Below are 14,076 nucleotides of genomic sequence, written 5' to 3' on the forward strand. Positions count from 1 at the left end.
ATTCTGTATCGTCTTTAGTGTTTAGTGATTCTTAATTCTATATTGTCATCTGTGACATACCCATTTATTTTCCTGAATCCCTTGAATTTCCTGTTACCTGCTTTTAGGCCCATTGAACATTGTTAATGTTCAGTGACAAACATGAATGTATCTTAATTTTTTCAGATATATTTTCTTTTGCTTCTGTATGTTTGGTTATAGGAGAGAGGATTTGGGGATATGTGCATTTTGTTACTGCCAAAGCTAAATTTTTAGAAAGGAAAAATCAATACCCGCATTTCAATAGGAGATGGGATAAAACGTGATATATCCGTATCACATCATGCACAAGATGTTAGAATTTTATTTTGCAAGGACATGAGGGATAATGGAAAATTGCTCTCAATACATTTTTAGTGATGCCATTTAGTAAAAAGAATATATATTCTACAGGCAGATATAAGGAGGCATTAAAATGTAAAAGTTTACCGAGGCAGGCAGATCACCAGCTGGCCAACATGGAGAAAACCCAGCTCTATTAAAATACAAAAATTAGCCGGGCATGGTGGCTGCACATGCCTGTGGTCCGACCTACTCGGGAGGCTGAGGCACAAGAATCACTTGAACCCAGGTTGCAGTGAACCGAGATCACACCACTGCACTCCAGCCTGGGCGATAGAGTGAGACTCTGTCTCAAAAAAAAAGTGTAAGGACATTAAGATTTTAAGTTATTTTTATTTGTTGTAAGTCTCTGTATTTTCAGTAGTGAATGCATTATAACTTTTATAATGAGGAAGGAAAGGGAGTAAATCTGGCTTGGAAATAAAGCCGGCTAAAACAGATTACGTAATGTGTTAAATTTATCTATTTTAATGCAAAATTCTAGTTGTAAAATGTAAATTGGGTGTATACGTGTATATTTGTTTATATGTGTGAGTCTTAAAGAAAATCTTTACTCTGTCTTAGGTAGACCATGGTTTTGATAAAAATTTCACTGACATCAAGTGGCAACTTACATAGCTGGTTTTAAAAATATAATTTACCCTGAATATAAGTGAAGGAATCTAAACACATAGGTTGATGATTAAAATCTCACAATATTAGTCTGAAGTATTGGTAGAAAATATTTCCATTGGAAGAAAATAGTTTATTTCTGTTTCAAATTACAGGTTGAGTATCTCTTATCCAAAATACTTGGGACCAGAAGTGTTTGGATTTCAGATTTTTTCAGATTTTGGAATGTTTGCATATACATAATGTGGTATCATGAGAATACGACCCAAGTCTAAACACAAAATTCATTTATATTTCACATACACCTTATACACATAGCCTGAAGGTAATTTTGAATGATGTTTTTACTAATTTTGTGTATGAACCAAAGTTTGTGTATGTTGAACCATCAGGAAATAAAGGTATCGCTGTTTCAGCCACCCATGTGAATGATCTGTGGTGGATGGCATCACCATCATTCCTGACTCTGTATTTATATGCTACTCATAAACAATCATTTTTAAATACTTATTCACACATAAATGCTTAACAGTAAAAACTGACATACAACTAATATAGTGAAAAAATAATGTGTTCTGGGTAATTTGTGGTGTCATGTCAGCACTAAAAAAATTTCAGATTTTGGAGAATTTTGGGTTTGGGATTTTTGGATTAGGGATATTCAACCTGTAATGGGGTGACTTGTAATCTTTATTATCATTTTTATTATTTATGGAAACTGTATCACATATGCCACATGACTGTTTTAATTTTGGTCTTATGGCAGGTAGTATGTATTTCCTGTAAATACCTAGAAATCCGTTGGGCTTTTAAAATATTTTTTTTATTTAGGAAATATTTAATGAGTGCTGATTATATACTGAGCACCACTTGAAGTATTTGAGATATATTAGTGAATGTGTAAAACAAAGATACAGGTAGTCTGGTAGAACTGGTAATGTGCTAGTCTAATTCTCACAGGACACATTTTAGTGAGGAAAACACCTATGTTATATTGTTTGCATTTTAAAAGCTATATTACTACAAAAGTCTTATAAACCAAGAGAAAAACAGTCTCAAGTACTAACGTACTTTTGTTTTATTAGATTGAGGAAATTCAGCAGGCTTTAACAGTAAAGCAAAATGAAGAGCTTGACCGACAGAGGAGAATAAGTAATACCCGCAAAATGATAGAGGATTTGCAAAATGAACTAAAGACCACGGAAAACTGCGAGAATCTTCAGCCCCAGATTGATGCCATTACAAATGATCTGAGACGGATTCAGGATGAAAAGGCATTATGTGAAGGCGAGATAATTGATAAGCGAAGAGAGAGGGAAACTCTAGAGAAGGAGAAAAAGAGTAAGTTTTCATAAAGTTAGAATGAAATGTTTATAAAATGTAGATATATCTCTGTTGATGGGCTATCTTCTTTCGCTGGTAATTATTTTCTATAAAATGTTCAAGTTGCCTTCTTGAGGAAGCTCAACTCAGTTCTTCCAGCTTCATACCTTAATTACCTGTATCTATCATATACTGTAATTTCCCATGATAGCTGACCACTGTCTTCTGTCAGATTATGGCAGTTGATTTAATTATCTATAAGTGCCTAGCTTTATTTTCTTTACAGAGTCACTCAGTATTACTCATATCAAATTTAAGCTCTTTATTCTAGCCTTCATAACCTTCTGTTAGCTTAGTTCCTTGAAACCTGTCCAATTTCATCTTTGGTTTTCTTTTTTGTAGACCATGTGAATAGATCTATGGTATTTGGATAGGGATTTTATATTCTGTCTGCTCAATATATATGACTAAGATCAATTTAAAAAAAAACATTTTTATATGTTTATCAAAGTATTAGATGTGTATGGTGAACAAAAAAAAAAAAAGAAGAACTAGAAGGATTAGAAGGGTGGCACAGCCCCTTTTTTTTTACCTCCAAAGCCAATCAAGAGTAAGCACTTTTAACTCTTTAAGCAGATTTTTTCTAGTAGTCCTTCCATATATGTCATGTTCTTATTTCACTATTGCTTGATTAATCAACTTTAGACACTATCTTTTTGTATTTACTCTAGATGTAGATTTTACCTTATAAAACATCTCTATTACAATTCTTCAAATGGGATTATTAATAATTTTTATTATTATAAATAATATACATATCTTTTTTTGGTCATTTAACAATTGTCAGTATTGCTTCAATCCACACTTCATAAGCTATACGTACTCCCTCCCATCCTGGCTTCTTACTTCCCTCCCTTCTCACGTTCCAAATTATCTCATTTATACTCCGGTTTTTATATTTTCAAGGCCGAAAACATTAGTGTTTTATGTGCTTTATTTATGGGTTAATTCTAGAAGTTTAGAAATACTAAGTATTGTTTATTAAACTTGCTCATGGTTGAACCAAGTAGTGTGTTATAATTAAATTTCCCTTCATTGATAGCTTTTAAAAAGCTTTTAACTTTTTTTTTTTTTTAATTTGCTTCAGCATTTTCTTAAATGGAGGAGGGGGAAAAAAGCTGTCTTATCAGGCATTCTCTTGAGTTCTGTAGCCTTCTGTCCTTCTCCTTGCATTTAAACTGGTTGATCTTGAGGCCTGCATGCTTATCATTTGTAATTTCTCTCATGCCTTTTCTGTGTTATAAACCTATTCCTGAATTCCATGTCTCATTTTCTTACATCATGGCCTTATTTTGTTGGAGTACATTTTCAGGTAACCTTCTAAGAAGACATATTTGGGAATTAACTTCAGAGTCTTTTCACCCTTTAAAATATTCTTATTTCATCATCCCCCGTTTTTTAGTTGTGTTGTATATACAGTTCTAGAATGAAAATATTGATTTTTCTTCCAGAATTTTGAGGGTCTATTGCTATTTGTCTTTTGATAGGAAATGTAGTGTTTTCCTTGTGGGTTGGTTTGTTTGTTTTTGTAGGTTACCTGTTTTTTATATTTGATAGTTTCAGGATTTTGTGTTTTCCCAGGTTTTTGGACATTATAGAATGATTTGTTCAGGTCACATCTTTTCCACTATATGAAGTACTTGCTGAATGGTGTTTGTAACCTTTAGATCTAGGGTATTCTTTTGTATTATTATTAGATTATTCCACTAATTAAAATTTTCAGAGAAACAAGACTTTGTTTTGTTTTACAATTTTAGGTGTGGACGATCATATTGTACGTTTTGACAATCTTATGAATCAGAAGGAAGATAAGCTAAGACAGAGATTCCGTGATACGTATGATGCTGTTTTATGGCTAAGAAGTAACAGAGACAAATTTAAACAAAGAGTCTGTGAGCCCATAATGCTCACGGTAAGAAACTTTGTTCATCTTGGTGGTATTTGTTTTATTATTGTAATCATTATAGATTTTTGTTTTAAGATGTTTAGTCCCAGTATTACCCTGGTTTTACCTGATCTGACTTGTGGCATCTGGCATACTGCTGAATCCATCCATGAGCTTTTTAAAGGTTCCCTGATTAATGAGGGTAATAACTGTCATAAAACCTGTGCTTTTTTCTAGAAAGAGGTATAAAACCAGCAACTTATTGACCTAGAATCATGTAGAAAATTAGTATGGTTAGCTGGTTCCTTTAGGCACTTGTTATTAGATTATAGTAGGGATTAGATTAAAACCTGCTGAAGAGGTAGAAAGCTGCTGTAAATATGTTGATTAAAGGAAGAAATCTAAGAGGATAGGCAAGAAAATCACCTGCTACAAAGAAAGGGCGTTCTTAGGATTTCGAAAATGAAACCAGTACTTTATCGATATCATAAAATATTTGATAGCTTTTATTGATGATTGTGCGTCATCAAGAATAGGTGAAGCTCTATTTAATAAATCATCTAGTGAAGTGTGACCATGGATTTACTAAGATGATTGCCATCCAGACTCTTTAAAATAGTAAGTTTTGCACACATAAAAAGATGAAATAGTAAAAAACTAACATTCTTTGATAATATGTTAGAGCAAACTTAAAGCTTATCCTAAGATTACATAAGGATTATTTTTGCTAGATAATTTTTTTTCGTTAGAAAAGAATACATCCTTTCAGGATTCTTGAAAAATTCTATTCTCTGTAACTCATGTTTGTATTATACTTTATTAAAAATCATTTTATATAGTTTTCAATTTTTTACCATATCTTAAATTAGCAAAGTTAATATTCGTAACACTCTCTTATTCACGTGTTATTAGAATATTAGAATATTTTTGCTAGATCAAGAAGATAATTTCTATTTTAGATGCAGACATAAAATAGCAGACATTTGATTAGTCTGATGAGGATTGAAAGAAAGTGTAAGAAAAAATATTTTGACCCTTATGAAAGTTATAATGCAGGTGTAATTGTTAACATTTTTACTAAAATGCCAGTGTCAAAATAATACTTCAGAACTGTATTAGATTTGTCTCTTCTTGTCATTTGATTTTCTAATAGTAGCATATATCACCAAATCAGATTACTAGCTGGCATATATTTCCATTTTAAATTACATTCGAATCTTTGAGATAAAGAGATATATTCTGCTTTTTACCCTTTTCAAACTAACCTTTCACCTTTCCTGCCACCTTCCTACATTCATATCTTCCATGCAGTTTACTCACTTTTCTAGGTCTAGTTGAAATGCCACTACCACATACACAAGTGAGCAATATGCAGACTTAAAATTTTAGTCATATAAATGGTTATTTAGCAGTCTATTTCTAGGATTTATTTTTAACAATTCCAATCTAGAATTGGAGAAGTGTACAAAGATTTCCATATGAACTCCTCACAGTAGTAGTTATAGCAAAATGATGGAGCAAAAAAAGAAAATTTATGAAGATACTGATTAAATAAATTACTTTATATCCTTATAATGGAATACTATGCAGCCCTTAAAATGCTGCTGTAGGTCTCTTTTTACTAATATAAAAATAAATTTGTGACATGTTAGTAGATCATAAAATAGGTTATGGAATAGGATGTATGGAAAAATTTTGTTTAAAAAATCATAAAGCAGAAAGCTGCCATCAACCACCAGATATCACAGAGTGCTGCGTCTCCTATATCTACCTATCTGTATCTTGCTACTTTGGTTGTGATGATATGACTGTGAAATTCTTTGGAGAACTTTGACAAATACTTTATTCACTGAACTCATGAAGAGAGGGAACATCCCAAGAAACTGGAACCTGCAGAGCCAACAAGGTGTCTAAATCTTCCTTAAGGGCTGGGCACGATGGCTCACGCCTGTAATCCAACACTTTGGGAGGCCGAGGTGGGCGGATCACCTAAGGTCAGGAGTTCAAGACCAGCCTGGCTAACATGGTGAAACCTCATCTCTACTGAAAATATAAAAATAGGTCGGGCACGGTGGCTCACGCCTATAATCCCAGCACTTTGAGAGACTGAAGGGGCGGATCACGAGGTCAGAAGATCGAGACCATCCTGGCCAACATGGTGAAACCCCATCTCTACTAAAAATCCAAAAATTAGTAGGGCATGGTGGTGCATGCCTGTAATCCCAGCTACTCGGGAGACTGAGGCAGGAGAATCACTTGAACCAAGGAGTTGGAGGTTGCAGTGAGCTGAGATCACGCCACTGCAATCCAGGCTGGTGACAGCTAGACTCCGTCTCAAGAAAAAAATATAAAAATTAGCTGGGCGTGGTGGCATGTGCCTGTAGTCCCAGCTACTTGGGAGGCCGAGGCAGGAGAATAGCTTGAACCCAGGAGGCGGAGGTTGCAGTTACCCAAGATCGCGCCACTGCACACCAGCCTGGGTGAAGGCTGAGACTCCATCTTATAAAAATAAATAAACAAATAAATAAATCTTCCTTAAGGATATCAGGGAAACCTCCAAACTGTGAATGCAATAGACTGTGTATTACATTGGAAAAAAGTGTAAGTAAGTCACTACTGGAACCACACAAACTGGCCAGTGACCAAAATGACCCCTATTTATGTGACTTCCTTGAGTCTTCCTTAGCAGGTAAATTCCATCAAAGAATTGAATTGCCATGTAAACCAGTTTATATAAGCTGGGGGCCTTGGAATCTGATGTGGCAGAATATTTCTAATAAATATACCTTGGGGCCAGAAGCGTTGGCTCATGCCTATAATTCCAGCATTTTGGGAGGCCGAGGCAGGGGGACCACTTGAGTCCAAGAGTTTGATACCAGCCTAGGCAACATAGTGAGACCCTGTCTCTACAAAAATAAAAATTAGCTGGGCGTGGTGGCATGCACCTATAGTCTTAGCAACTCAGGAGGCTGAGATGAGAGGATTGCTTGAGCCTGGGAGGTCGAGGCTGCAATGAGCTGTGATCACACCACTGCACTCAGCCTGGGCAACACAGAGTGAGACCCTGTCTCAAAATAAAATAGAAAAAAACCAATATAATCTGGGAGAATGTGATCATGAGAGCTAAGTCCTAGGCTGGCTTGTCTATAACTTTTTTTTTTTTTTAAAGATGACTTTCTGTGGTCATTTTGGGGTTACTTTTACCCTTTCTATAAGTTATCGTAAACACCCACATACATTTTCTTTTATTTGTGTCATTTCTTCCAATAAAGTAATTTAGTACCTCCCGCCCACCGCCTGAAATTGTGAAACAATAGGCTCGTTGTTTATAGTGTTTATGCCTGGATGATGGTTTTCATGTGGTTTTAATTTTTGTGTGTATCTGTTTTCTCATTTTTCTATACTGATTGATATCGTATAACTTAAAATAGCACTATTGGCCAACATTTATGTGACAAGCACTGTACTATTATTTTAATTATGTTATCTCTTAATCCATATTTAGTTCTATGAGGTGTAAACTGTTTTACTATGTCCATCTTACAGATGAAAGTAATGAAAGTTTTTGAGATTTAGGTAGTACTTGAGCAAGATCAAGCATATGATTTGAAAGGACATCTGTCTGACCTCAGAGCGCAAACTCTTAGCTAGTTTGCTTTGTAATAGATTATAGTACATAAATACCTCCCCTTTTATTATTTTTTCAAGAAAGCTGATTTCCATGTTTTGGAAATAATCGATCTCTAAAATTCCATAGATAGTACTTTTTATATTTATATGCTTCTCTTAATGGGAGTTTTATCATGCTCTGCTTTTGACATACTTATTCATCTGCAATAAATAATAGATTATGTACTTCCAGAAGTAGCTTTTTCCCTAACCTATCTTAGTGTCTTCCATAGCATTGAGCCTCACATGCAGAATTGTCTAATTCACATTTTTACTTTATTTTACCTTTTAGAGACAGCTTCCCTCTGTCGCCCAGGATGGAGTGCAGTGTCACCATCATACCTCACTGTAACCTCAAACTCCTGGGCTTATGCGATCTTCCCACCTCAGCCTCTCAGGTAGAGCCATCACACCTGGCTAATTTTTTTTTTTTTTAATTTTTTTAGAGACAGGGTCTCACTTTGTTTCCTGGGCTGGTCTCAAACTCTGGCTTCCAGTGTTAGTTATCCTCCTGTCTTGGCCTCCCAAAGTGTTGGGGTTATCAGTGCTACCACGCCTGACCCAGTTGATGGTTTTAAAATAGATCAATAGGTCGGGCACGGTGGCTCACGCCTGTAATTCCAGCACTTTGGGAGGCCAAGGCATGCCAATCACTTGAGGTCAGGAGTTTGAGACCAGCCTGGCCAATATGATTAAACCCTGTCTCTACTAAAAATACAAAAATTAGCTGGGCATGGTGACAGATGCCTGTAGTCCCAGCTACTCGGGAGGCTAAGGCACGGGAATTGCTTGAACCCGGGAGGGAGAGGTTTCAGTGAGCTGAGATCACGCCATTGCATTCCAGCCTTGGTGACAGAGAGAGACTCTGTCTCAAAAAAATTAAAAAATGAAGAAAAAAGTAAAATAGATCAATAAGATTATGTTACGGTGATATAAACTGCAAGTTTCTCTTGAGGGCAGTAATAGTTACAAATAAATCATAGCAAGGTTTTTTTTTTTTTCCATTAGTTTTATAAAGTTTAAAGTTCTTTGTGTTTTTGTACCTATCAGTTATTCCATCTATGAAGTTCTCTTGATTAAGAAAATATGAAAAGTGTAGGGAAGGATAAGAAATGTTTACACTCAAGTCACAATCTAAGACTGTTTGAAATATTTTCAATGTGTTGACTAGAAAGGAACTAAAGTTATTTCTTAGATAGTATCAAAATCAATATGCACTGTTCAAATCTTGGCCTTTGTTTAACCATGTACTGTATTAATTGTTTCTGAGTAATGGATTAGATGTTTTAAAATAACTCTTTGATACCAACTTCTTTTTTTATCTTCTCTTTTCTCAAGTATTACAATCTAATTAAATCCAATTTTAATATAAACATGTTTTAATAATCAGTTGGGTTTCATGAAATTCGACCTTTTGTTTGTTTGTTTAGATCAATATGAAAGAAAATAAAAATGCCAAATATATTGAAAATCATATTCCATCAAATGACTTAAGAGCCTTTGTATTTGAAAGTCAAGAAGATATGGAGGTTTTCCTCAAAGAGGCAAGTACTAACCAACATAACACTTTGATTCACTTGACTCTTACCTTTCAGCACTGAAGTTTTAACTTCACTAGAGCAAAATGTGACAGCTAATTTTACCACCAGTTCACTCTCATGCAAAATCAGTTTTGCTAATTTCTTTCCTATTTATGGCATTGTGGGTCAATTGATTTGCTTTATAAAAGGAAACCATCCCATAATATTCCATCTGTAACATTTTGAAATTATCATTTGAAATTAATGTGAAGAGTAATTCTATCATGTTTTAAGAAAACAAAACATAATGGACCTTTGGTCTTGGATATCCTTTTTGTGAAAATGTAATGAACTTAGTTTTACTTTGAAAGGAAAATCAGTACAATGTTGCTTATTAATATAAATAAAACTTCTTTAAAAAGAATGAGAACCCTGTATCTGTCTAGAGAAAGGCCACTGACCAAAAATCTAAGCCACTGAAAGACAGTAAGGCTTAGTAGTTAAGAATGTATACTTTGTAGCTGGGCTACCAGGATTTGAATTCTGGGATTGCTTCTAATTCTGGGATTGGGCAAATTGCCTAAATGTTTTATGCCTCAGTTTTCTTGTCTATAAAATGAAGGGTAACATTATCTACTTCAAGAGATGGTTGTAAGGATTAAGTCAGTTAATAAATGTAAAGGTACTTATAGCAGTAGTTATTAACTCTTATCATTATTATAATGTTATATAATCCACATAACATGAAGTATAATATATTGTTAGCTATATATGACATTCTTATATATATATGGTTAGTTATATGTTGTCTGTAAGACTTCCTACTCCTTTTGCATGTCTTCTGTTTCTTTAAAAGGCTTATAAAGAAAAGTTTAAGTTTAGATTTTTTTTGTATATCTTGTTTCAACAATTTTGTTAATTGGTCTAAGTGAGGAGAGGATTCTGAATCAGCTCAAGTGGTCCTGTGTTTCTCTGGTACACAAGTGCTTGGAAAGAGTCTTGACTTGCTTTGGCTTTTATCATATTACCCTACTTCTGGTTTGGGAGTGGCAAGGTATGTGAACATAAAGGTGACTGGATAAAAAGGTTGGCTGTATAAAATTATAAAATAGACTCCAAAAAGTTAAAAATTTGTGTATGTTAGAGGTGGTTAAGCTTAACCAGTGATTTAGCAATCTGATGAAAGAGCTCAGTGGAGAAGTCAAGTTGCTTGGGTTGCATGTCTTTTAAGACATGATACATTGTAAAGTGCATGCAGTCAGGTGTAATTAAATGATCTCTATTTTGCAAATGGCCCGCTTAGCCTGTTACTTCTCCTTGTGTCAAAAACTCATTCTGCCTCTGCACTAAGGATTTAAACCATATGTTGATGATACAATATAGATTCCTGATCATTTGACCTGGATTCTTTTTTCTTGTATTGTAACACTTTTCCATAGCTGCTTATCAGATAGAATCAGAACTTTCTCCTATAATTTGTGTGTGTATTTTAAATTGTGAAATTTATTCTATATGACCTTCTCCTGTAATTGTATATACTACAGTACCATTTCTCATCCTTCAGTAAATTACAAATCATCTTCACAATTTTTGCCATTTCTACATACTATTATGTGCAACGTAAATTTTGCCAAATCTGAGTACTATCTATAGTTTTATTTCTTGTTTTTCTTTCAGTCACCTCACTTTTTGTTACTCAAACAAAATCTTCTAAAAGGAAATACATCATTACAAAGTTAAAAACAAATAATAGGCCCGGTGTGTTGGCTTATGCCTCTAATCCCAGCACTTTTAGAGGCCAAGGCAGACAGATCACTTGAGGTCAGGAGTTCGAGACCAGCCTGGCCAATGTGTTGAAATCCCATCTCTGTTACAAATACAAAAATTAACCGGGTGGGGTGGTGTGCACTATTTTTTCCCTTTGTAATTGTTTGTGTGGAGATACTTTGAGATTGCAGATATTCTGTTCCTCATGAAATCCTACCTAGTAGGTTTAAGAGCCATTAGTGATTCTAGCGCTGTCATTCCTTCTGTGTTTATTAGTTAGCATTCTACCTATAAGAAAGAACTTTTCTTCTCTTCCATTTATTTGTTTGTTGTATCAGTATAGATTCATAGAATTGTTTTACGTATTTTAATTCATTACTTTTTTTTTTTTTTGAGATGGAGTTTTGCTCTTGTTGCCCAGGCTGGAGTGCAATGGCATGCTCTTGGCTCACTCCAACTTCTGCTTCCCAGGTTCAAGCAATTATCCTGCCTCAGAATCTCGAGTAGCTGGGATTACAGGTATCCACCACCATGCCCAGCTAATTCTTTATATTTTTAGTGGAGACGGGGTTTCGCCATGTTGTCCAGGCTGGTCTTGAACTCCTGACCTCAAGTGATCTGCCTGCCTCGGCCTCCCAAAGTGCTGGAATTACAGATGTGAACCACCACGCCCGGCCAATTCATTACTATTTTAATGCTCAAATTGCCCCATATTTGGCCAGTGAGACCATTTTCAGGTTGACTCCTGTGTCATTTTGATATGTTGCCATTGTATTTTGAGCATTTCTTTCGTTTTGCCATAGTAAGATGTTACAGGCGCATCTTGAATGTATCCTTTTGGGCCTTATAATCAGTCCTTTAACCAAAAATCCTATTTTCTTTCAGACACCGAGCTCTGGATACTAGGTGTTTTCATTGCGGCTGGTATCTCATTGCTTCTAAGTCCTAACATGCAAACCCTTATGTCTATATTTATTTCCATATTTATCTAGAGACTAGATACCATATGTGCACCATGAATTCACGCTACTGCTTACAGTTGCAGCCCAACTTTGGAGTACCTTCTAGTCTTTCTCCTTTGCATATTTGTAATTCTCTTCTGTATTAGTGAAAAACATAGCTCCCCTTACCGTCAATATATTTAGTACTTTGTTCAAGCCTAGAATCCTCTGAAAATAGTTCAAGAATTGCTAATCTGTGCTACCATGAAATTACTGCATCCCACTATGCCTCTATTAATGTCTCTCAACATTTTTTCTTTTTCATTGTATAGGTTTTACACATCTCTTGTTAAATGTGTATTTCACTGTCTAATTTTAAAATACATTTTTTAACACTATCATAAATGGGTTTCTAAAATGCATTTTCTAATTGTACATTGCTAGTACGTAGACATATCGATTTTTTTAAACATTGACCTTATATCCTGTGACACTATTGAATTTACATTAAATTCTAGTACAGACATACAAGAGATATAACAGATTTATAAAGCAAATATTGCTGTAAAGCAAGTCATAACAAACTTTTTGGCTTCCCAGTATATATAAAAGTTATGTTTATACTATTTATGTCTATTAAGTGTGAATAGCATTATGTCTATAAAATGTACATACTTTAAAAACACTTTCTTGCTAAAAAATATTAACAATCATCTGAGCCTTCAGTGAGTTTAATCTTGTTAGTAGTGGAGGATTTTGCTTCCATGTTGATAGCTGCTGACTGATTAAGGTGGTGGTTGCTGAAGGTTGGAGTGGCAGTGGCATTTTCTTAAATAAGGTAACAATAAAGTTTACCACATTGATCAACTCTTCCTTTCACAAAAGATCTCTCTGTAGCATGCGATAGCAATTTTACCTATAGCAGAATTTCTTTTTCCTTTTTTTTTTTTTTTTTTTTTGAGACAGGGTCTTCCTCTGTCACGCAGACTAGAGTGGAATGACCTCCCAAAGTGCTGGAATTACAGGCATGAGCCACCGCGCCCAGCCTAGAATTTCTTTCAAAATTGGAGTTGATCCTTTCAAACCCTGCCTGTACTTTATCACCTAAATTTATGACATATTCTAAATCATTTGTTGTAATTTCAACAGTGTTCCCAGCATCTTCACCAGAAGTACTTTCCATCTCAAAAAACCATTTTCTTTGCTCATCCATAAGAAGCTACTCCTTCTCCATTCAGGTTTTATCCTGAGATTGCAGCAATTCAGTTACATCTTTGGGCTTCACTTCTAATTCTAGTTCTCTTGCTGTTTCCACCACATCTGCTGTTACTTCTTCCAAAGAAGTCTTGAACCTCTCAGAGTCATCCCTGAAGGCTGGAATCAGTTTCTTTCAAACTTCTGTTAATGTTGATATCTTGAGACCTCCTCCCATGAATCAAACATGTTCTTAATGGCATTTAGAATGATGAATTTTTTTTTTCTTTTTTTTGGAGACAGGGTCTTGCTCTGTTGCCCAGGCTGGAGTGCAGTGGCACAATCTTGGCTCACTGCACCTGCACCTCCACCTCCTGGGTACAAGCAATTCTGCCTTAGCTTCCTGAGTAGCTGGGATTACAGGTATGTGCCACCACGCCCAGCTGATTTTTGCATTTTTTAGTAGAGATGGGGTTTTGTCATGTTGGTCAGGCTGGTCTCAAACTGCTGACTTCAGGTGATCTGCCCACCTCAGCCTCCCGAAGTGCTGGGATTACAGGTGTGAGCCACCGCACCCGGCCAATGAATCTTTTTTAGAAGGCTTTTTGTTTACTTTGCCCAGATCCATCAGAGGAGTCATTATCTGTGGCAGCCATAAGTAGCCTTGTGAATTGTGTTTCTTAATAAGACTTGAAAGTCATAATTACTCCTTGATCCATGGGCT

At 35.3% G+C, this 14,076-nt stretch overlaps 1 protein-coding gene across 2 annotated transcripts in view; it reads left to right on the plus strand.

Moving 5' to 3' along the window:
• SMC5 (structural maintenance of chromosomes 5) overlaps positions 1-14,076 on the plus strand; it is a 104,574-nt gene that overhangs the window by 46,817 nt on the left and 43,681 nt on the right. For both annotated transcript variants that reach the window (XM_015117868.3, XM_015117869.3), the window contains exons 9-11: positions 2,079-2,334; positions 4,134-4,288; positions 9,361-9,474. In XM_015117868.3, the coding sequence (XP_014973354.2) occupies positions 2,079-2,334; positions 4,134-4,288; positions 9,361-9,474 (525 nt within the window). The remainder of the gene's footprint in view (positions 1-2,078; positions 2,335-4,133; positions 4,289-9,360; positions 9,475-14,076) is intronic.

Source organism: Macaca mulatta, chromosome 15 (assembly GCF_049350105.2).
Source record: "Macaca mulatta isolate MMU2019108-1 chromosome 15, T2T-MMU8v2.0, whole genome shotgun sequence".
In the NCBI taxonomy this organism is placed as follows: domain Eukaryota; kingdom Metazoa; phylum Chordata; class Mammalia; order Primates; family Cercopithecidae; genus Macaca; species Macaca mulatta.